At 37.7% G+C, this 22,887-nt stretch overlaps 1 protein-coding gene across 4 annotated transcripts in view; it reads left to right on the top strand.

The window, feature by feature from the left end:
* magi2a (membrane associated guanylate kinase, WW and PDZ domain containing 2a) overlaps positions 1–22,887 on the top strand; it is a 225,675-nt gene that overhangs the window by 153,217 nt on the left and 49,571 nt on the right. For 3 of the 4 annotated variants that reach the window (XM_081363920.1, XM_081363919.1, XM_081363921.1), the window contains exons 7-10: positions 10,986–11,043; positions 13,688–13,809; positions 16,653–16,787; positions 18,320–18,502. In XM_081363920.1, the coding sequence (XP_081220046.1) occupies positions 10,986–11,043; positions 13,688–13,809; positions 16,653–16,787; positions 18,320–18,502 (498 nt within the window). The remainder of the gene's footprint in view (positions 1–10,985; positions 11,044–13,687; positions 13,810–16,652; positions 16,788–18,319; positions 18,503–22,887) is intronic. The other variant, XM_081363922.1, reaches the window with a different exon arrangement.

Below are 22,887 nucleotides of genomic sequence, written 5' to 3'. Positions count from 1 at the left end.
CATGCCTTTGGAATTATCGTAATTACGAGTTTCCAAGTCGGAAATTGGACGCCATCTCAAGTCGTATTTACTACTGGAAAATTCTGAGATCATTTTGATACCTGAGTTTCAAAAGCTGGGCGTGCCATAAACTTTAGATAAGGCAGAGGAAGAACGATTGCTGTATATTCAGAAGTGACAGAACCCTGACAGTATGTTTATACACAGCAAACATAGCACTTATTTGTCTGAAATTACAAAATAGCGTGATGAATGCTTATATGGTTGTCAATGAATGGGACTCTACAATTCATTCAAAATGAAATATCTTCAATACATTTTGGCTTTAATAAGATTTACCCAAGAAATAAATAGGCAAGAATAAACCTGGTGTCCTTCATGATAATTATTCTTTCCGACAACAAAGCACTTGAATGCGACAAGTTCAAAATTGAATTGGTTCAAGTTAAAAAAGATTGAAGTAAGAAACCACATGAAGACAGCATAAATTCATTGATGATGAATGGCAAGCAACCACCTATGAACCACCTAGAACACACAACCATTGCTTTAACCACCCAGAAGACCATATCAGTTAGCAATGTCCTAGCTACCAAACACAACACCCTTACTACCACCTAGCTGTGCTGTAGAAATCATTCAGAACACCCTAAAAACCAGTTACCAGTACCTTAGTAGCCACCCACAGCACCCTAACAAATGCATAACACACACACACACACACACACACACACACACACACACACACACACAAAGTGGTACACTTAGCAACCACATTGCAATGCCTTGACAATGACCCAAAACACAATAGCATGTAGTCGCAAGTTTTGCCTACCTAACAGTGTACTAGAATCCACCCTTATTTTAACTAAAAACTGAAAACTTTTTATGGGTTTTGGCCCTTATTTACATGACAATGGCATTTTGGGGGCCTGAAAACAAAAACCTTTCAAAACAGGTTTCAAAGTGCAAGTTTTTGAGTGAATTTGTGAAAACTGTATTACCTGTTCAGTCTGTATTGGCACGTAGTGTTTCTTTACAAAGTGATATCGCCAACTACTGGCCTGGCGTGAATAATACAGAATTGTTTGTCGTTTTCGCAGATCCTTGTGAACTGGGATCGTTTTGACAATGCTCACAAAGGAAAAACTTTTCCGTTTTCAGTGCATCGTTGTCAATCTCACAATGTCCTGCCAACCCCCTAGAACACCCTAGAGGCAGGGCCGGATTAACCATTAGGGCAACTGGGCAATTGCCCAGGGGCCCATGACATCTAGGGGGCCCTGACAGGTAGGAAATACACAGAAATTTTATAAAGTTATCAAACTCTTTACGATCTTCTTCACTGCATAAAGTGCATCTACGCGGGTTCACGCGACTTTCCTCCCTCCCCGCTGAACGCCAGCGATTACTAATTCGTGAAATGCACTCCCGCTGGTTGAGCGCGGTGAAGTTCGTTTCAGTTTCGATATTAGCCGGACATTTGTTCTATAGGGTCGGTAGTCTAACAAAGATATCAATAGCAAGATTAGTCTTAACATTATGTGACCATTGTGTATCGACATGATGAAATATTCCTTCAAAATCATTTGTGCATTAATGCTGCATAATTATACCTGAGAATGCTTTGACGCGTTTCCACAGCGCACGATGCGAGGGAATGTCTGCCAATTCCACCAACTGCGTTAAACGTAGTCTATCATTTGTATTATTTAAAATTACTTTTAACATTTAAAAACAGACGTTTTCAAATCCCAAAGCTTGCAGAAGGTTCCTAATGTCAATACTGACTTTACAGCTATACAGCTTTCCTGGTAGCCTTGAGTAAATTAACATGTCTAAGAAAATGATTCATAAAACGTATAAATATCAGTTGAGCCTATGTTTATTTTCGTCACTGACACAGACGAAAATGAAAAGACTATCAGTCAAAGTTCAGCTTTAGGAGAGGTAGAAATAGGCCAGTATAAGAATACTGAGAGAATAAGAAATATGAAGATGAGGAGAGCGCAGACAAATAATCTAATGACAAGGTTTTAAAGATAGCCTATTTCTTATAATTTTTTGGCCTTCAAAAGTCCTAAATTGCACATATGTAGGTCAGAGAAATCCAAATTTTCTCGGGGGAGCATGCCCCCGAACCCCCCTAACTACGGGGGCCTTGAGTCTTGTTGCCCAGGGCACAGGAAATTGTTAATCCGGCCCTGCCTAGAGGCTGTATAAACAACACCCTAGCAACCAACTACCAATGCCTACCAACCACTGTAACTGCAACTGTATATCAACACCACCCAGAACACCCTATTAACCATAAGGCAATGCCCCAAAACATTGTAGCATCAAGGCAGTGAATTTTACACTGGCAAACACCACTCACATATTCTTTAGCAAGTGTAACAATCCAATTTTTCTTTTGGTTACTCTCTTCACACTCTACTTCTAGCACTTATGAGTGTGTTTGAAATGATCTTGAGCTGAAGTATCTCAAAGTGAATATGATGTTAAATTCATCATGTCTGCAAGGTATTCACCGCTGTTATAGTTGCTGTAAGATGATTTATTCATTGCTATCTTCCTCTCAGTTCACACATTTGTGCACTAAAAGCTAACTTTGTGTTTGCTGTATAATCAACTGTGCCAGTGCAAGGTGCTGCTTGTTAGAATGCATGTGCGAAACAACGCGTTTCACGTGTCAGCGGATTCCCGCAGTTCAAAGGCCTGTCAGCCAGCTTTGTGAAAACACTCATCACTGCGGATTTGCGCGGACGCGTGCGTTGTTGCGTAACTCGGCCGCCCTCTTTTGTTTTGGAAAATGAAGGGAAGACACAGACACAGCTCTGGATGCAAATCAAAGTCGTCTGCTGTTTTCTTTAATACTGTCACCCTCATGTTCCTAGACTGTTTGTTTCCCCGCATATATTTGCCGCAGCACGGAGTGAAGTTTCCGTAGATATGCCACAGTGTCTCTCCTGTTTACCTGTCATCTCGCCTCTCTCCCCGTGTCGATGTTTCTCTCTGATGGTACGAATTCCCTGGGTTTGCGAGTGAATGAATAAGCACAACTAACATGTCTCTCTGTGTCTGTCGCTCGTGTTTCATTGCATTTCATCATTTCTGAAGCCGTCACTGTCAGCGAGCACCCCGAAAAAATATAACACGCTCACACTTGCTGGGAACAGGTGGAGATATGATTACAGAAACAGATGCATGGATGGATTGATGGATGGATGCGGCTTTATCACTTGACAGCTGTGTCAATACAGGAGTGATTTTTGTTTTCTCAGTGATATTGTACAAATTAGCTAAATTAATGAACAAAATGCACACGCAAAAGCCCAACAGCGTCGCATTACAACACACAGCGGTGTGATTTTTCACTGAGATGTTTATTCATGCAAGTTGTTGCATGAGGTGTCACAGCAATTTTGGGCTATTGTGCATTCTTAGAGCGACAAAAAGCCTAATTTTCCTCTAGATGTAACAATTGAGATTGGATCTGAAATGGAATATTCTGGTTCATAAACATCCCCTGATAACAGCTTTTATTTTTAGCCGATATTGCTTTCAGTCTCATGAGTAATTAGTTTAGTTGCCGTCAGAAGTGGTTTTATCTTTCATAAACGCTTAGAGTCACATAAAACATAAATGTACATTTGAAGGAACGCTGGGTTTTAGGCAAATCTATGTCTCCCTTTATCTCAAAAATGCTTCTAATGCTGAAGAAAGTAATCCGTTCCCATTCATCTCAGTGGCAGTCGTTCGCCTTTAGTTCGCAAGATGATGCCATTTTTGCTTCACAGACACTTCTGGAGACCATTTTTGGTGAGAAGAATTCCTGGGGAAAAATTACCCATTATTCTACAAAGAAATCTCCACCAATCAGAGAATAATGACGAGCAAGTCAGATTTCCTACACTTCCAAAATAGCCTACTCATATATGTGTGTCTATATGCATAATTTACAATAAACTATGTTGTTTCTATCTACTTAATCAACAACTTTAAATCTCAACTCCATTATTTTTAATCTGATTATATAATTCACAATGCTTCATGGGATAATAGTTGTTTCACTCATTTAAATTTAAGTGCACAGTCTTGTATCTTTTTCTTTATAAAAATGCTTTTTTGCTCCAAATCAAAGTTTATAATATTGTGATTCACCTCATAGCTGGTTGGTTCAGTTCATGGATTATTACCCTTTATCAAATACTTTTTTTTAAATCCCTATGGGAAAAATGCCTCCTGAACCAAAGCCACTGAAAAGTGGGAAAGTCTCTATTATTGCACTCTAAAGGCCCGTACACACCGGGATGAATATCGGCGCGCGTTATTCGCCAGTGTTTTTCAACGCGTTTTTTGTGTTCACACCCAAGCGATTTTCGCTGACGATGAGCCGAGTGAACATGCAAATTCATTCCCTGACATTAGATGGCGCTTAATACCACTCCATAACAGTTCTCTTTTATCAAGATTTTTGTAGTCGCTGTCGCGTTTGTCACAGTTCTTTATGTTCCGACACCAACGAGACCAGCAGCTCTTCAATCATCTTGCATTGCATCTTCCTCGTCTTATTTCTTCCCGGCAGTGTTTAGACGCTACTCGGCATATATCTTCTTCGCCGTTACGTATGTGTGCTCGGCAAGACCGTTTTGTGTTTGAGCGCCCCCAAGTTGTGTTTTACTGTAACTTCAGAAGCTCCAGACACATGAGCAAAAGCGCCAATCTCATTGGTCGGATAGTTTTTGACGCGGCGCGTCAAACCAAAAAAACGAACCTGAGGCGTTTTTTAAAAAATGACGCTTTTACGCGTGGCGTTTTTCGCGTCGGTGTGCACACTCACATTGGCGCCCTTTGTTTAGTTACGAGGCGTTAAACGTCGCCGAATATCGCGCGCGAAATTCGTCCCGGTGTGAACAGGCCTTAATAGTTGAACTCTACTCCAAATAAACAGGAGTAGATAAATTCATATGTATTTCTCACTTTTAAGAGTCCTGAGTCCTCCGTAAAATTGTGGCACTTGTAAAACAGCTACTATAATATAATATTTGCGGTTACAGTATATGTTCCTTTTGTTTTTTTGCAATACATGGCTACTTTTAAATGGTCATCAATTCAAAACAAAAACAAAACTTTTCACACTTTTATTGTGCTGTATGCCCTGACATTATTGAAAGACTGCAAAACTGACAACTTTTGATAATCAGTTTTTTGCAGTAAAAACAAAAAAATAAATATTTATCGAAGAATCCTGGAGAACAAATTACATTTTAAATTATATTAAAAAAATTATTAAATTATTGGTTAACATTTAAATCAATGTTTCACTGTATTTTTTGATCAAATAAATGCATCTATTTTTTTCCCTATGAAAATGATTAAGCCACATAATGATTTTGTCCCTCAAATAAAAAAAAAAGATTGTTTCTTTATTTTTTCTGTCAATAAAAGAAAACTATCTTACCTGTTAAACAATGGCAATTACTAAAACAGTTACCAATCAATTCCCTGGTAAATTCTATGAAAGATTTCCACCAAAGCCACTTTAGTGGCATTTGATTTGATTTGATTTGATTTTTGTCGAGCCTGTAAACATTGATTCAGCAAACCTATAAAGCTTTAGTTCATATTGTTTTTCCCTCATACTTTCTTTTGTTTCCTTCCTCTCTTCCCTTCTCTTCTCCACCCCCCTCATTTCCGTAAAGGTCAAAGCTTTTAACAAAAAGATACTGCTGCCTGTTTTCACTGCAAAGGGCAGGCAGGTTTTTAAATAGCAAGATTATTTAAATATTGTGCAAACAAAATGCAAATATTGAAGAAGCTAATTAGCTTGAGCTCACGATTCTCAAGGGCTAAATAGGGTGGGTTACTCTATATTTGGAGGCTATGAGATTAGTCCAAACTCTAAAATTCAGTTTTTAACATATCACTTTTACTTTGCAAAAGTCCTCAGTTGAACCCATAAACCTCCATGGCAACAGTTTGTGTGACGTAAAGGAGAACGGGGGATTTTTATGTAATGATCTTTTCTGTCAGTGTGCTAATTTGTTTTGTGTATTTTGCCTTTTCTGTTCTTTTCTAAACACGTTTAGTTCAGCTCTATGCTCTGTTTGTGTCAAGATCAGTTGGTTCAGATTTCAATTAATCTGACAATGAGGCTGAGAGCTGATCTGAGAACAGTCTCGCATAGTCAAGTAGACTTGTTAAACTATCAGTATGAAGTCTGGTCCACTTAGCAGCTTTTTCTGGCCAAGCACTGCCCACTTAGACAGAAAAAGACAACCTGACTGACGTGCAGTGGACACACCAAGCCGATGTCAAAGAACTAGCACCGACAAAAGCTGACTGTGTTGTCGCCTTTCATCGGATGTGTCTCGGCCAATAGCTGCGCTTGAACACAACAAAAGGACTAAAGGTGATTGTCAACTAGCTGTGCATTCTGCGTCTGCGTGTAAGTAAATATCTGTCTATATCAGCAGATATCAATGGTCTATTTTCGTCATTAAAAAAGGGGAATCCGAAACTTGGACTGCAGATATGCAAACCGTTAACAAAGCAGCGCTTGCTTACCATTTTGAATATCAATCACACTGATCACTTTCTCACTCCACTCAGTTATTATGAAAATATTTGCGCATTCGAATGCTCAGGTAAGATTCTGTAAAATTATAACAGGCTTCTGTCTGTACCGTCTTGACTTCTTTGCTCACTGTTTTGCTATTATTCTCGCGCAGTGATTCGTTCGCTAAACTGAACAGCCAATCAGATTTCTCTCTCTCACAAACGGCCCAACGATTCTATATGCTGAATCAGCCACAAACAAAACCCAGACGGAGTCCGACTAGAGCCAACGGTGCCCAACATTCCCCAACGGCCGACTGTCCGCTTGGTGTCCCGGCCTAAAATGTTGCATTTCTGCTAATTTAACTACATTTTTTCAGTGGCGTGACAGCAGTTATTTTTTAAATAGTGAAGCCTATACAGCAGAGCCAACTGAGGCAACAAATCAGACATCTTTTCTCTCTCAAACAAAACATTAGGAAATGTAATTCATTTGAGTGAATTGGTTTGTTTGCACGGTTCATGTGATTTAACTATCAATTCACTGATTAATTTACAGTTGTTCATCACTGTGTTTTCGGCTCAATTAGAATAAATTAGCATGTTTTCTATTTTTTTTACTTCATTTATTCATTTATTGGTGTGCATAATGTTTGAATGGTGTGTTTTTGTAATTAAACGAATAAAATAGAATCATCTGATAGCTGTATATTTATAAAAATACTGTCTCTTTAAAGGGGTGAAGAACTGAGAAAGCTTTTGACATATAAGATGTCATCATACTATAAGAATATCCTTTAAGCTTCAGAAATGAAAACCTCCTTGTTAGTCCAATAAAAGCTTTTATTAACACAAAGCACAGCGAACGACAGGTTTTTCAAAGTGGGGATCTATGATGTAAAAATGGTATAAAACACCGCCTCCACAGAAGAAGATCAATGCCTACTTCAACACTGCCTGTTTAGCCCCGCCCACCGATTCGCACATTACATGAAACTCATTATAATATGCAAAACTGTTATCCAATCATAGCAGTTCAATGCGGCACGCCCATAAAAACTAAGCGTTTCAGGAGCTAGGCTCAAAACCAGCGCAGAAAATAGCTTATTACTTATTCATTTTGATGTTTTTGAATGTAAAAACCAAGTGAACGTCATAAGTTGACCTCAGACAACAATATAAAAAAATGTAAAAAGCCAGTTCATGACCCCTTTAAATAGTATCAATGTAATTAGTTACTTTTTGTAAGTAACTGGATATGGGTGCGCTGAAAAAAATGGCAAATAATTAGTATCTAAATTAATAGATATTGGTATCTATTTTTGGTATTCAGGTCAAAAATATGATTTAATATCACTATTTAAACCTAAATACATTAGTTTATAAAAAACAAAACTAATTAGTATGGGTTAAATCAGGTAAAATAGTCGTTAAGGTTAAAAGGTTAAAAATTGTACCATGTAGCTTGATTGTACAGGGTGGGCCATTTATATGGATACACCGTAATAACATGGGAATGGTTGGTGATATTAAAGTCCTGTTTGTGGCACATTAGTATATGTGATGGTCACCACCCATCTTGAGGAGTTTGCCCCCTCACATATACTAATGTGCCACAAACAGGACTTTAATATCACCAACCATTCCCATGTTATTACGGTGTATCCATATAAATGGCCCACCCTGTAGTTTAAATGCTTTAAAGGGGGGGTGAAATGCTATTTCATGCATACTGAGTTTTTTACACTGTTAAAGAGTTGGATTCCCATGCTAAACATGGACAAAGTTTCAAAAATAAAGTTGTACGTTTGAAGGAGTATTTCTGTGGCAAAAATACTCCTTCCGGGTTGTCACAAGTTTCGGAAAGTTTTTTTCGAGTATGGGCCTGTGTGATGTCAGATGGGGCGGAATTTCCTTATACGGGTCCTAAGTGTACTTCTCCCGGAAGGGCGCGCGCGCACCCGTAGACCAGAGCAAGAGTGCGAAAGCAGTACGCCCAGCAAAGCGCTCTGCTCGGCTTTAGGGAAGTATTTGCCGGATTTGCAGATCGTCTAATGCTTAAGGATGGAGCAGTCCCAATGATAAAGGTTCACGGGTTGTGCGTTGGAACCGCAGGCGGTGAGTAAAACTGCTTCAAATGTCTGTGTTGTTAGCTATCGGCGCGTAAGCACAGCAAGTAAACAGTGAACAGCGCTAGTGATTCTTTAGCTCCGCCCACACAGCACGCCTCCAGCCGCTCGTTTTTTTCCGGAAAGACTCAGTACAGCCTATCTTTCTTTTATAAATATAATAAAACTAAAGACTTTTTGGAGATATGAAGGATGCAGTACTACTTTATAGGTACTCAAGATTAACATGAGATTGACTGAAACTGAGTGTTTCACCCCCCCTTTAAATTATAAGTGGCTTGGCTTGCAGTTTCCCTGTGCCCTCATGGGAATCCCTCTCTCTTTCAGTTCATTTCCTGTCAACTTTCTCTACTCTCCTGTCAAAATAAAGGCAAAACACACACACACAAACATCCCATTACATAGTTGGCGCTATAGGAGGAGGCACCACAGAGAATAGACAGCATGTGACAGAAGCAAGATAATTTTCTCCACACTTTCTTTTTTTTTTTGGAATACCAGAGAAAGACGTTATCTGTACGTATTGTTTACCAAGCCAAGTTATTTTTATATTGCGTTATCATAAATGGACTGTCTGTGTCTTTGTTCTTTAATTTGGGCATTGTCAGTAGATCACCCGCAGAATTTTCCACTCCCATCTGCACTTTTATGAGATTGTGGTCTTATGCTAATGTGTTTACTAAATCTGGCCCTATAGGTGGTTGCTGTAAAATGCTGCTCTAATATATTCTGGTCTCTAGATATGGCTTGGGTCTGTCCTTCAATGTAAACCTATGGGATTTTTTTCACCAACAAGGAAAAAATAATAAAAACAATCATTTTGAAAAGTAATAATGCACTTCTCCTCAACAAGCTGCATGATTTGATATATTCATGCTCATAGCACAAATGAAAGTTTTATTGCACCCATTTAATACTTCCCTTTAAATCCTTATAAATGTTCATCCCAAAGATTGTTCTGTGCACTCGGTTGTCTTTACAAGTTCACTGCACAGCAGTAGAGTAATACCCAACAGCGCTTTGATCTGTGTGTGTGTGTGTGTGTGTGTGAGTGCGTGTGCGTGTGCGTGTGCGTGTGTGTGTGCGTGTGTGTGTGTGTGTGTGTGTGTGTGTGTGTGTGTGTGTTAGCCAGATTAAGTGAGAACATCACACACTTTCTGTCTCTTGTAATTTACAAAGTTGTGTGTGATGTACACAGAGACTGGTATTTCAGCCTGCTCGACGCTGCTGAATGTATGATTTGTGTGTGTGTGCTTGTAATTACGCTGTTTCCTTTCGTCTGAAGCTCAGCGTGTGTGCATGCTATATGGAGCGTGTGTATTCGAGTGTGGAAGCATATGTGTATGTTTTAGTCTAAATATTAATAATAAGATTTCAGCCGAATTACACAGTCTCTGTGACCAATGAATTGTAAGTCTTATTATACATGGAGTGACACTAACTCAGTGCACTTTATTAAGCAACTGAAAATATAGGATAGAAAGTGAAAACAGCATATTCTGAGGAAATGGTGATATTTAGCATAAATATATGGTAAGAATATTATTTGTTTTACTAAATTATTTATTTCATTTGAAAACGTTACTTCAAAATTATGGAAATATCTATCTATGCCTGTCTATCTATTTGTATCACTGTCTGTCTGTCTGTCTGTCTATCTGTCTATCTACTGTCTGTCTGCCAATACACACAATTGTCCGTCTTAATTAGCATATAACATCACAAATATTATTGTATTTTGTATCAAGAATAATATTTCTCTCTTAAAAAAACCTTAAGCTGTCTGAAAATCAGACCATTATTTTTAAAAGCAGGAATACCACATCTATAATAGAGGTGAACAAAAAATACAAGGACAAAGATCAATTCTGCAATTTTTTTTAGAAATGTGTTTAGAAAGAAAAACTGCATACAATGAAAGCACAATATTTTAATTTCAATAAAAGCAAAACATTTTTACTCTGTATAACCCATTAAAATGTCATGGTGATGAATGGGGCCCTGCAAATTAGAAGATATTGTGAAAGACTGTGACAAATGTTTAAGAATAAAATGAATGCTTTGTTTTAAAAGTTATTTTGCATTTGCACACTAAATCTTTCAAATAATAATGTGAAGCTCAGTATTCTGTTAATTTCCTCAGTAAGTTATGGGGACACTTAAAGTCCAAATGGCACCCTTTTCAAATAAAGACCCAATATATAGTAATGAAACAAAATTTTGACTCTACTCTACTACAACATGTTCTACTCTACTAAACGTTTAAAGCGGAATTATTTATTGTTTGTTTTTCAGAGCTTCCTTATGGCTGGGAGAAAATCGATGACCCTATTTATGGAACCTACTATGTTGAGTAAGTTCAACTGCTTGAGTTAACACACACAGTTTAATGGCACTTTGGCTCATTTTCTCACAGCTCTGTGTTAAATGGTTATGTAGCTTCTGCACCATGCTCAGGACGAAAAACAGCTGCTCCAGTGTTTCCTAATTCAGTTCGCAGTGTGTTTGCGTGTGTGTGCCATCATTTTTCTTTGCTTAATGCACAGTCTGGGGTGAGGTGGAACTATTTATAGTATGGCTTGCTTGGCTACTCTTCCTCCCAGGACAGAGGAGAACAGCAAGCCTAGAGCCAATAATGCAGCTGTAGTATCATGTGGATACACAATCACACACTCTCTCCAACTGCATCATAAATGCAGCACTGCATCCTCGCCTGGTGTCCTCAGATGGGATTATGGAACTTCATGGCATTGAACTGTAATCATAAAGAATCAGTCCATCTACCAACCTGCTTTGTTGGGTATTTATTATCAATGTTTATTATATAGAATTTAAATTGCCCTGCTGTAACGTGAATTTCCCCTTTGGGTGTTGAGTTTAACTTTTATCTTTTTATCTATCTATCTATCTATCTATCTATCTATCTATCTATCTATCTATCTATCTATCTATCTATCTATCTATCTATCTATCTATCTATCTATCTATCTATCTATCATCTATCCGTCTGTCCTGTTTCCATAAAGCAATTTGTATTCGGTAATATTTATTTGACTTATTTCTTAAGTAACAAGAGCTATTATTTAAATACTTTTTAAATCTATGAAAAGGAAGAATGGCCCATCCTCAGTAGTAATTGTACAATTGTGGGTTTTATGTTGTGGAAGATAACAGCTGAGCAGATCAGAAGCTGCATCTGGTGTGAAATGACTGTAATTTACTATAAATCTGTGTCTAGTGGCTTTTTAGAGGAGACACTTAACAAGAACATTACGCAAAAAGCTTATCATTTGTATTTGTGTTGTGTGTGTATTTTCAGGTTTGATAGACATTACCCTCTACAGTTGGTATTTAAAAGAACATGCTGACTTTTTGGGACTTTTTGGGAGCTTATTCACCGTATCCCCCAGAGTTAGATAAGTCCATGCATACCCTTTTCATCTCCGTGCGTGCCGTAACTCTGTCTGACACACCCACCGTTAGCCTAGCTTAGCACAAAGACTGGAGGTAAATGGCTCCAGCTAGCATACTGCTCCTAGTAAGTGACAAAATAACGCCAACATTTTCCTATTTACATGTTGTGATTTGTATAGTCACAGCGTGTACAAATAACAAAGTCACATGAGACACAGCACTGCTACTTGGGCGGTATGCAGTATACAGTATGCTAGCTGGAGCCGTTTACCTCCAGTCTTTGTGCTAAGCTAGGCTAGCGGTGGGTGTGTCAGACAGAGTTACGGCACGCACGGAGATGAAAAGGGTATGCATGGACTTATCTAACTCTGGGGGATACGGTGAATAAGCTAAAGTCCCAAAAAGTGGGCGTGTTCCTTTAATAGGACCAAGCCAGAACCAATTCCAAGGCTGGTTTCTACTTTGCCCAACCTTGGCTTAATGTGCTGTAAGAAAGTGTAGAACTGATGTCAACTAAACTGAGAGAAACAGTACTAGGGACAAATTCCATTTGCTCATTATGCTTTGATCCGTTGATTTAATTTCAAGCTCTAGACCTTAAAAGAAATCTAAAGCCAATGTTTTCAAAATTGACCTTGCATAGTCTTGGCACAAAGCTGTAATTACAAATGCCACGTCTTTACAAGAAAGCATTACCTCTTTTCAACAGAATGCCTTTTAATGGGGCCTAATTGTCTTTGTACTCTCAAATGGCATGGTTTTCAACAGTGCTTTTTAAAACAGATTGAATTAACTCTGACAGCAAGTGTTGTACAGACAGTCAAAAGAGCCATTTTTCTTCCAGATCAGAGGATGCTCTCATTACTGTCTGATCTCATTCTTACATCACTCTTTAACAAAGACAAAGACTAACTGGGTTTCTGTTTTACTCAATGACCACAGCTTGTTTGATTTTAAATGACTTCTTAAAAGGTATTAAAATTAACACTCATGCTTTTTCTTGTATAGTGCATAACATTTAATGCCTTGTATCAGTATTTGTTTGCTGGGGGTGGTCAATTCTTGGGTGGGCAAAATGATTTGCATTGATCAACCATTAGAAATTACATTGCAGGATTTGCAGAAAGAGGGTGCACAAAGCAAGGGACCAGTGCCATAACTTCATATATGCTTTAATAGCCAGTTACTGATATGGAATATGCCATGTATGTATTGCATGCAAGCTTAATGATGTCCATTAAGATGGTGTATAGAGTCAAGAGTGTTTATTATAAATATAGTTCATTCAATACCAAATATCAATGGTTTTTGATTGTAAAACATGCGGTTTTGGTACAGGTTTTGCTCGCCATTTGGTGGCCAATATAAAATCTGGGTCCTGAAGCAAAATTGAAAATTAAAAAAGTTGCGTTAAAGTACCTTTAGCATAAGGCTGGAATACACTACATGACTTTTGTGAATATTTTTGCCCTGATTTTCAGTCAGTAAGTAGTTAGTAAGACAGAACGCTAGGTGGCTCATATATTGAATAGTCATGTAGCCACTCTCGAGTAGAATCTCTATTTCTGGTTTTCTGTTTCCAGTCACATAAACCGAAGGACTCAGTTCGAGAACCCAGTTTTAGAGGCCAAGAGAAGACTGCAACAGCAGCAGCAGATGCAGAGTCAGGGCTTGTCCTCTCTCCCCCTACCTACAGTCTACAGAGGTAAAGTATTACTGATATCTTAAAAAATGACCTGAGGAATTTTAAGGTGTGGTACTTATGCAAATCTGGTTAAACCTTAGGCACACTGATGACACCATAATAACACGTATCTGCTCTCCATGAAATGGCATGTTTAACATCAAATCTGTTGGAATTGCTGATTGAGGCTTGGTGTTCATGACTATTATTATATTTCTCTTATGAGCACAGTGTCTGTCTCCATAGAAACACATCTAAGCTCAGACGTTGTCTTTGGTAGTGTACCATCTGTGAGTGAACTTATTGTTAAGCATATTACTTTCTTACAGCCAGACCTTTGGAATTATTAGTTTTACTTCACCCAAAAATGAAAATCCTGTCAATATTAACTTGAGCACATGTTGTTCCAAACCTGTATGGCTTTCTTGGGACACAAAAGGAGAAATTAATTTCCCCATGCACTTACATTGAGCTAAATTCAACCTTAAAAAAAAAAAAAAAATCAAAAAACAAAGGCAAGACCAAAATAAATCATTCAGACTGGCTTTGTGTAATTATTATGCCCCTTTTTACAAGATGTAATATTCTCTCAGGTTTCCCCAGAATGTGTCGGGGACATTTCTACTCAAAATACCCCACAGATAATTTATTAAAGCATGTCCAATTTGCCCGTATTTGGGTGTGAGCAAAATCACGCCGTTTCGTTTGTGTACCTTAAAGGGTTTGTTCACCCAAAAATGAAAATGATCCCATAATTTACTCACCCTCAAGGCATCCTTGGTCTATTTGACTTTCTGCCAAACACAATCGGAGTTATATTAAAAAATACCCTGGCTCTTCCAAGCTTTATAATGGAAGTGAATAGTAACCTAGATTTTGAAGCCTATCCATCTATCCATCATAAAAGTAATCTTAAAAAGCATAAAAGCTCCAGGGTGTTAATAAAGTCCTTTTGTGAGAAAAATATCCATATTTATAACTTTATAAACTATAATCACTGGCTTCCGGTAACAGCAGTATGCGAGTCTAGTTTCAGCAGAAGTGTGACCTCTGACCCGACATATGATGTAGGAGTAGGGAAAGCTTAGGTGAGAGTAGTCTCCTCTCGAGGTTAAAACAAATTCAAGCTCCTCTTTTCTTATATCGGAATCCTCCAACATTTCTCTGTAAAAATAATCGTTTTAGACTTCTAATTCATAACCGGTGTTTTGTTTTGCTCAATCCTCTGCGCTGTGTCTCTATTCTTTAAAGCCTTTGTCTCTATTCATTGTAAATGCATGAAAGGAATAAAACAGTACTTTATTCAAAATTTCTCCTTTTGTGTTCCATGGAAGAAAGAAGAACATTCAGGTTTGGATGGGCATGAGGATGAGTAAATAATGACAGAATTTTCCTTTTTGGTGAACTAATCCTGTAAATATAGCTGTGCAGTCTCTTTGAGCTACGCCTGAATGCCTCCTGTTTTCTTTGAGACTCGGTTATCAAATGAGAATGTGTCTCCTTTCATAATATGACCTTGGACTGATTATGGTAAGTAATAATTCCTTTTTTAGTTTATCCATTCAGAATGGTCATGCTGCCACCCACATAAAGGCAAAGAGCAGAGTATGTTCAGCCAGAATGGGCGTTAACAAGAAGAACTTTCTTTAACTTGTTTCAGTCCATCTTTTTGAGAGAGCAGGCTGCATTAGAAAACTCCAACATACCTACACTATATGGCCAAAAGTACTGTATGTGGACAGCCGAACACCACATTTAATTTCAAAAACATTCGCCATTAATGTTAGGGAGTTGGTCCTCCCTAACAGCTCTCGCTCTTCTTGGAAGGCTTTCCACTAGATGTTGTATCATGTCTGGAGGGATTTGCTCCCGTCTAGACACAATAGCATCAGTGATGTAACTCTGTGTTACAATCCATCATAGGAAATTCTATTTAGATATGTCTCGTCTTTGTGCAGGCCAGTCAAGTTCTTCCATACCAGAATCATTTAAATGTGGACTAATATGGTCATACTAGAGTAGAATATAGCCTTCCACAAAAAAATTACTGTGTATACTGTTAATGTAGTTACTGTTTTCACTTGTTTGTTTTCATTATCCTCTAGTCAGACTGGTTCATTACAAGTTCATTATCGTGTGTCCACAAGAGAGAAGTACAATACCTTGAGATTTAAGCAAAGATGGATCGGAATGAGAAATCATTTACTTGATCTGGATGCTCAGTCTCTCAGATGCTCAAATGTTACATGTTGACCAATACAGACCGTACTCCTTTAATCCATAGGAACACCTCCTCTTTCTTTAGTAGATCGATTTTGTGGTGACCGCAATTTGCCAAGTAGGACATGTTCCTGGATCAACATCTTTTGTTGGTCAAACCATAGACACAAACCCTAACCATAACTACCCATAAACCAAAGAAATAATTATAGGATGCTTATATTCGTGAGACTTCAATTCCAACCCTATCCCTAACCCTAAATTTAGCCGTAAAAACTGATTGTTGGGAACGTTCTTCCAGGACCAACAAGGATGTTCAACTTGGCAAAATCAACCTAGATTTCCTGTTAAAATGTAACACTTTTATGTCCATAGTAGGCCAACTTTGTGTCCTTCAATGCCATTTACAGATTTCATGTGTAAGTTGAGGATGCAACCCCAGTCCTACTGTATGTCTAGCCTTAAACTCTAAATTGGATTATTCGCAATGGGTGGACCAACAAGGGTGTTCAACTTGGCAAACTCACCTTAGAATTTCCTGTTGAAATGTAACTCTTCTATGTCCATAGTAGACCTACCTTAGATCTTTCAATGCCATTTCTTGATTTCCTGTGTGAGTTGAGGGTTTTTGTTCTCTGTAACAGTGGAGGAGAGCCCCTCCTCTGCCACCCTACCAAGGGCCAGACTGGCATATGTGGGTCCCGCTCCCGAGCGCTCTCACAGTCTCACTGACCTCTCCGAGGCCCCCCTGTACCGGGCCGGTGTGTTTGGACTGCATGGTACGTCCCTAGACCGGTGCCCCCTTTGTGCAAGGGGAGACTACAGCAAGAGTCTATTCGCCTGGCCTGTTTTTGCATAGTCCTTAAGTTCCTATAAGGAACATTCTCTCATTGGAACATTCAATTTCATTGGAACCAGTGGAGACTTTTTGTTGGCTTTTAATTTTTTTGGTTTTGTATTTTACTTTTTGCCTGCGCTTCCAGGATTTTTATGAGTACACCTACCCTGCTGAATAGACCAGCATAACTGGACGCCATCGTATGTTTGGAATGCTGGTTTATAACAAATGGCTATAGTTTCCATAAGCCAAGTAACCAACAACTACCAACTAGTCGATTTGTGAGAGTAGACTAGTCAGTTTAGCTTTAAAATCCAAGCTTTAATATTTTGCCAAAGTTCATTTTAATGTAACTTAAATTGTTCATATCATTATTCCTATTAGAATTAAGATTAATATAATGTTATATTAATAACTTGGGGTTTACATATATCACATATTTCGAAAGCAATATACACAAATATATCCTTACTGAGTGTTAGTGCCCCAAAATCTTCTCTGAAGACATCATGCAAGCATGATACATCGAGCTTTTCATGATCCGAACAACTCCCGAAAGACAAAATCAAGTGCTACTCTTAATTTTAATCTCATTACAGAATATACTGTTTCGCTCTAAAATACATCAGATTACAGGTAAAATGAGGAACGAATGCCATATTTTGTGGAATTTATAACCATCCAGAAAACCTGCCAACTTTGCTCATATCTATCTTAACCAACAAGGCTACCTTGGTCAACCAGCTGCTCCAGCTACGTATTGCTGGTGCTTGTCCATCAGGAAGACCAGCACCAAACAAGCATGGATCAGCACGGAAATTCATGCTGGTCTTTCAGCAGGGTATCTGGACCAGCTATTGTCCCTAACAAACGCATGGCAGAAACTGCTAAAAGACTAGATTTGGCCTAGATGATGGTGGAAAAAGACTTAAGAACCTCTCAACTAAGAAAATAAGATGGAGTGACTAAGGCTGGCATATTGTAACTCCATACTGTGTACTGAAGTAGGCATCTCTTCAGTTTGAAGAAGCAGCTCTTCAGTACAAATGTCCTTACAGCGAAACGGCTTCTCCAGAACAGTTTTCGAGATTGCTTTTCTCCACTCTGAGAAAGCAGAAGAACCGCTTTGCCTGTGTTGGTTCTTCTCTTGGCTTTTTTTTTTTTGCTTAAGTCTTGGCTGTCCTGAGAGATGTCCCTGGACAAGGCTAAACACTGTTGAGTGTAACATTGGAGTATGCCTAAAGAGCCAAGAGTGAGGCTTGAGCAAAAAACAAGCCATCGTGTCCCACTCTGCTCTTGTATGTTTGGCTGTAAGCTGAGCGCTTGGCCTTCTACCCACAATTCCCCAGTGTGATGTGATCTGCTGCTTTTGATGGGTTTGGAGTGGCTTTTACAAAGTAACCCATTAATTTCTGGATATCTTTTGCTTGATTAATATCTCATGTTTCGGTCTGCATTTCTTCGCCCTGGCAGAGAAGCCTCTGTTCACGCGGGACCCTACGCAGCTGAAGGGCAGCTTTCTGTCTACAGCCCTACAGAAAAGCAACATGGGATTTGGCTTCACTATCATCGGCGGTGATGAACCGGATGAGTTTCTACAGGTCAAAAGCGTCATACCGGACGGGCCTGCTGCACAAGATGGGAAAATGGCTACAGGTAAACACACACACACACACACACACACACACACACACACACACACACACACACTTGCAGGTCAATTTTTGACCTGCACTAATGTGCTATTCTCACTCAAACAGAGCTCCCAGCTGGTCAGTCTCTCTCAATCTCTGTTTGTGCCAACACTACTGACAAGGTTATGGTGTGAATTTGTCATTTTTTGGGGTTGATAGTGTGTTAGGAGCATCCAGGGGTTAAATGCATTTACGGACAGTGTATTTATGGGCTTTGTGCATTATCCACAGCAGGGCATGTGTCCATTAATCACAGTGGGACTTTATAAACCCTGTACCACCAGCCCAGCCTAGTCGAAGTGTGACTGGGGCAGCATTACTCACACACACACATTCATCAGCATTGAAATATCTTGTACATTCAGAGGGACCCACAGTGCAGAGTTCAGAATATAGTCAATGCGTCTCCCATGATGACACTTTATTGTAATATTGTTGTTGGTAGTTGTGGAAATGATCCTCTCTGCTGCTTTCCTCTCCTTTCTGCTCCTCTCTTCCACCCTTCACGCTCCCTCTGGACTCCTTGTCCTACTTGTGCTGTTTCACAGTCACACACACACACACACACACACACACACACACACACACACACACACACACACACACACACACACACACACACACACACACACACACACACACAGAGACTGTGTTCTGGAGGAGCTTCAGGTCTACACCAGTTTGAAATCTTCAATTCTGCTGCATTAAAGTAATCGGCGAGGAAACGTGTCCTGCGGTGGACATACATACAGTTCATAACTATCACCAGTGCTGGGGAATGAATCTTTTAAAGACCCCATGTATCAAAATATGATTTTTTTTGTTGATTTTAGTCAATGTGTGTTAGCTTTGAGGCTAATCTGTTTGCTAATGTGCCTGTAAATGTTGATTAAAACACACCTTTAGCTGATTAAAATATTAATGACTCATCCTCCACTACACAGATCAGATCCAAGTCCAATCAGATGGTTTCTAGAATGAGAATGTCCCTCTAGCAATTTGCAGCCGACTAGCTGGTAGCAAATTTTGGCACATTAAGCAATTTCAGATTATTCACACTAATTTATCAGTATTGCTCACTAATTATATTTTCAGAATTATCCTTACTAATATATTCCTGACTTGCATAATTGAAATTAAATATGATCATATAAATGTTAAATGTTAAGATAAGAAATTTCCCTAAAAAAAAAAAAAAACGGATTGAGAAAAGGAATTTCTTTTAACATATTTTTTTTTACATCAACAAAATTATCTTGTGGCCACAACATATTATCACAACAAAACTAAATGAACAGAACCGGTCCTTTGCCAGGCACCATAGATATTGAATATTTAATTGTGAATGGTCCTTTAGCATCATAACACTCACTTCAATCCTTAATAAACATGGATAATTTAACACCATTGAATGTAACCTTAAGAAAATGTAAAAATGAATATCTAGTTTTCTCACTGCACATTATAGGCATAAATAGACTTTCAGCATGTAAATTAATTGATTTAGGGTTTTATTTTTTATTTATTTAGACAAAAATAATGTTGAAATTTAATATTGTTCCTTGACTTAAAAATAATTATTGGTTAATCGTTGTCGGTTTTTAATATACACCATTATACAAGAGTTACATTTCCAAACAATTAATGTGCTATTTTTCTATTCATTAGTGGTGTTTGCTAAGGCAAATCACACTATTAATATTACTCATATTTTTGATACTTACAAAATGTAATGTGATTATGGAACACATTGTGTTACTCTAACACTAACCACCACAATAATCTGTTTAACACCTCATCCACAAATTAGCGTTAATGTGACGTAAACATGACATGACACTCTCTCTCCTGTACTCCTGGCTAAGTGCTTCCTTGATAAATGCAGAGTGCTGGGATTTTCAGCGTGACATGCTTCACGTCCTGCCATCCACTCCCACTATAGATGCCTCTGCTGTGCTGATGTTTACTCTGCCCCTCACAGCTGTGCCTGAGTCCTCTCATAAAGAACTTAACTAGCAGATAATGAGTTGAATCAGGTGCACCAGTGTGCTGATGAGGGACAGGAAGCACACAAGTCATATGCCTGCTGGAGGATCTCTGCATTTGATATTTAGAGCATTTGTGTAGGATGTCTATTGTGTCTCAGCAGCGACGTTTAGGGGATTGTGAATTGATTGTGTTTGTTTAGAATGCCAGTCACAGAGCAGTGCTCCTTTGGGTTTCCATGCATGCACAGACATAAGATGTCTCAGACGCTGGTTCCCAAAACACCTCTTATGTTGTCTTGCTGTCATTAGTTTTACGCAGTCTCTTTAGAACAAAACTGTAGTTCAATTGCTCGGTTTATGTATATTATATTATATAGACGATATTATATAGACGATATTATATAGTAGTTCAGCTGCTCGGTTTAATGAGGTTATACATTATATATCATTATACAATAAATATATATATATATATATATATATATATATATATATATATATATATATATATATATATATATATTAGGGCTGTGAAAAGATTAATCGCGATTAATCGCATCCAAAATAAAAGTTTGTGTTTACATAATATGTGTTTGTACTTGGTATAATCATTTTGTATATATAAATACACACACATGCATGTATATATTTAAGAAATATTTGCATACATATACTGTATATATTTATGTATAATTTATATTATATATAAATATATATATTTTTTAGATATAAATAACACAGTTTTTCTTAAATATATACATGCATGTGTGTGTATTTATATATACAAATTTAATTATACACAGTGCACACACATATATTATTTAAACACAAACTTTTATTTTGGATGCAATTAATCACGATTAATCTTTTCACAGCCCTAATATATATATATATATATATATATATATATATATATATATATATATATATATATATATATATATATATAACCGAGCAGCTGAACTACTATATAATTGTGTCTATATAGACACAGTATTATATATTCATACATGATATTTGTTGATATTTGTTGATTTCTATATTGCTATTTTCAAATCATCATCATAACAATTAGTGAAAAGTTGAATACAAATAGTAAAAGGAATTTAATGTCATAAGGATAATTATAAGTTACAGACATTTTTGCCTTGTAAAAATTTAAAATGTTTTAAGAACTAAAACACTGAAAATCTAGTTAAAAACACTCCAGGCATGTTTTCCAAGTACAAGTACACACTGCTTTTTACAACAGCAGCAAAAAAGAAAATAAATAAATAATATTTCATCATTTTAATTTAAATGCCCCAATATAACAATAAGCAGCAATAAACAAAAAATATGTACTTATATAATAGTTATTTTAAATGAAATATCTGAAATATCTTAATAAATAAATATAATTAAATCTGTGAACACTTTTGAGTGATGAATGAATCATTTCATTTAATTAATTAAACTGATCATATTATCTGATTCATTGAACATAATCAAACTTGCTCTATATTTTTGCTATTAGTGTCAGACGCCCTATTAATACATCTCTATTTAAATGCTCTCATACAAGTCACTAAAAAGGTGATAGATATAAACCAGTCCTAGTTTGTCCTAACTTTTACAGGCTTTTATTACCCGGTGTCATCATACACAAGCATATTCTAAAGCAGAACAGCACACACAAGAATATGACCAAATGTTTCGTGTTCCTTTTTAAGCTTTAATCTGGAAGCTGTTAAAAATATACTTGATACTTAAGAGGTAAGTTTGAATTTTAAGTGGATGATAATGTTTCGTTTGTAGGAATGTAGTGATCTGGTTTGCCCTGTGGGGCTTTGGCCCAGATTGATGCTGACATAAAGTTAGGTGTGAAACAGTGAGGTCACACCGATATCATTTGCTCTCTAGAAGCATGTGAAATTATTGATTGGAACACCAGAGGCTCTAGGCAAATGTCGAACGTATTTACCGAGATTAATTAAAATTTCTGCACACAACAGTCAGGAGGGGACAAGCCTATCGATAGACGCGTACAGCCCTGCATGAAATGTCTCCAGGAAACCAGTAACACAACAGACACGCTGTGTGAGACCTCGTGATCTTGTTTATCCCACAAATACATTTGCCACACGCCACATTTGCTGGAATCATCTCATTTCCATAATAATTGCATTTCTAATTATTCATTCTTTGCCAGCATTGAAAGATGGAAGGAAAAGCCAAAATTAGGCCTGAAAACATAAGTCCAACGTTGTCAAACGTTAAATCAAATGCTTTTCACAATACAAGCTTGATTTCACATTCTGGCGGTCAAATTGAATGAGTGAAAAAGAGAAGTGAAGATCACACTTAAGGCTTGAAGCAT

This window comes from Scardinius erythrophthalmus, assembly GCF_964197995.2.
Source record: "Scardinius erythrophthalmus genome assembly, chromosome: 4".
Classification (NCBI taxonomy): domain Eukaryota; kingdom Metazoa; phylum Chordata; class Actinopteri; order Cypriniformes; family Leuciscidae; genus Scardinius; species Scardinius erythrophthalmus.
The sequence above is the reverse complement of the archived record's forward strand: the minus strand, read 5'-3'. Positions and strand labels throughout refer to the sequence as shown.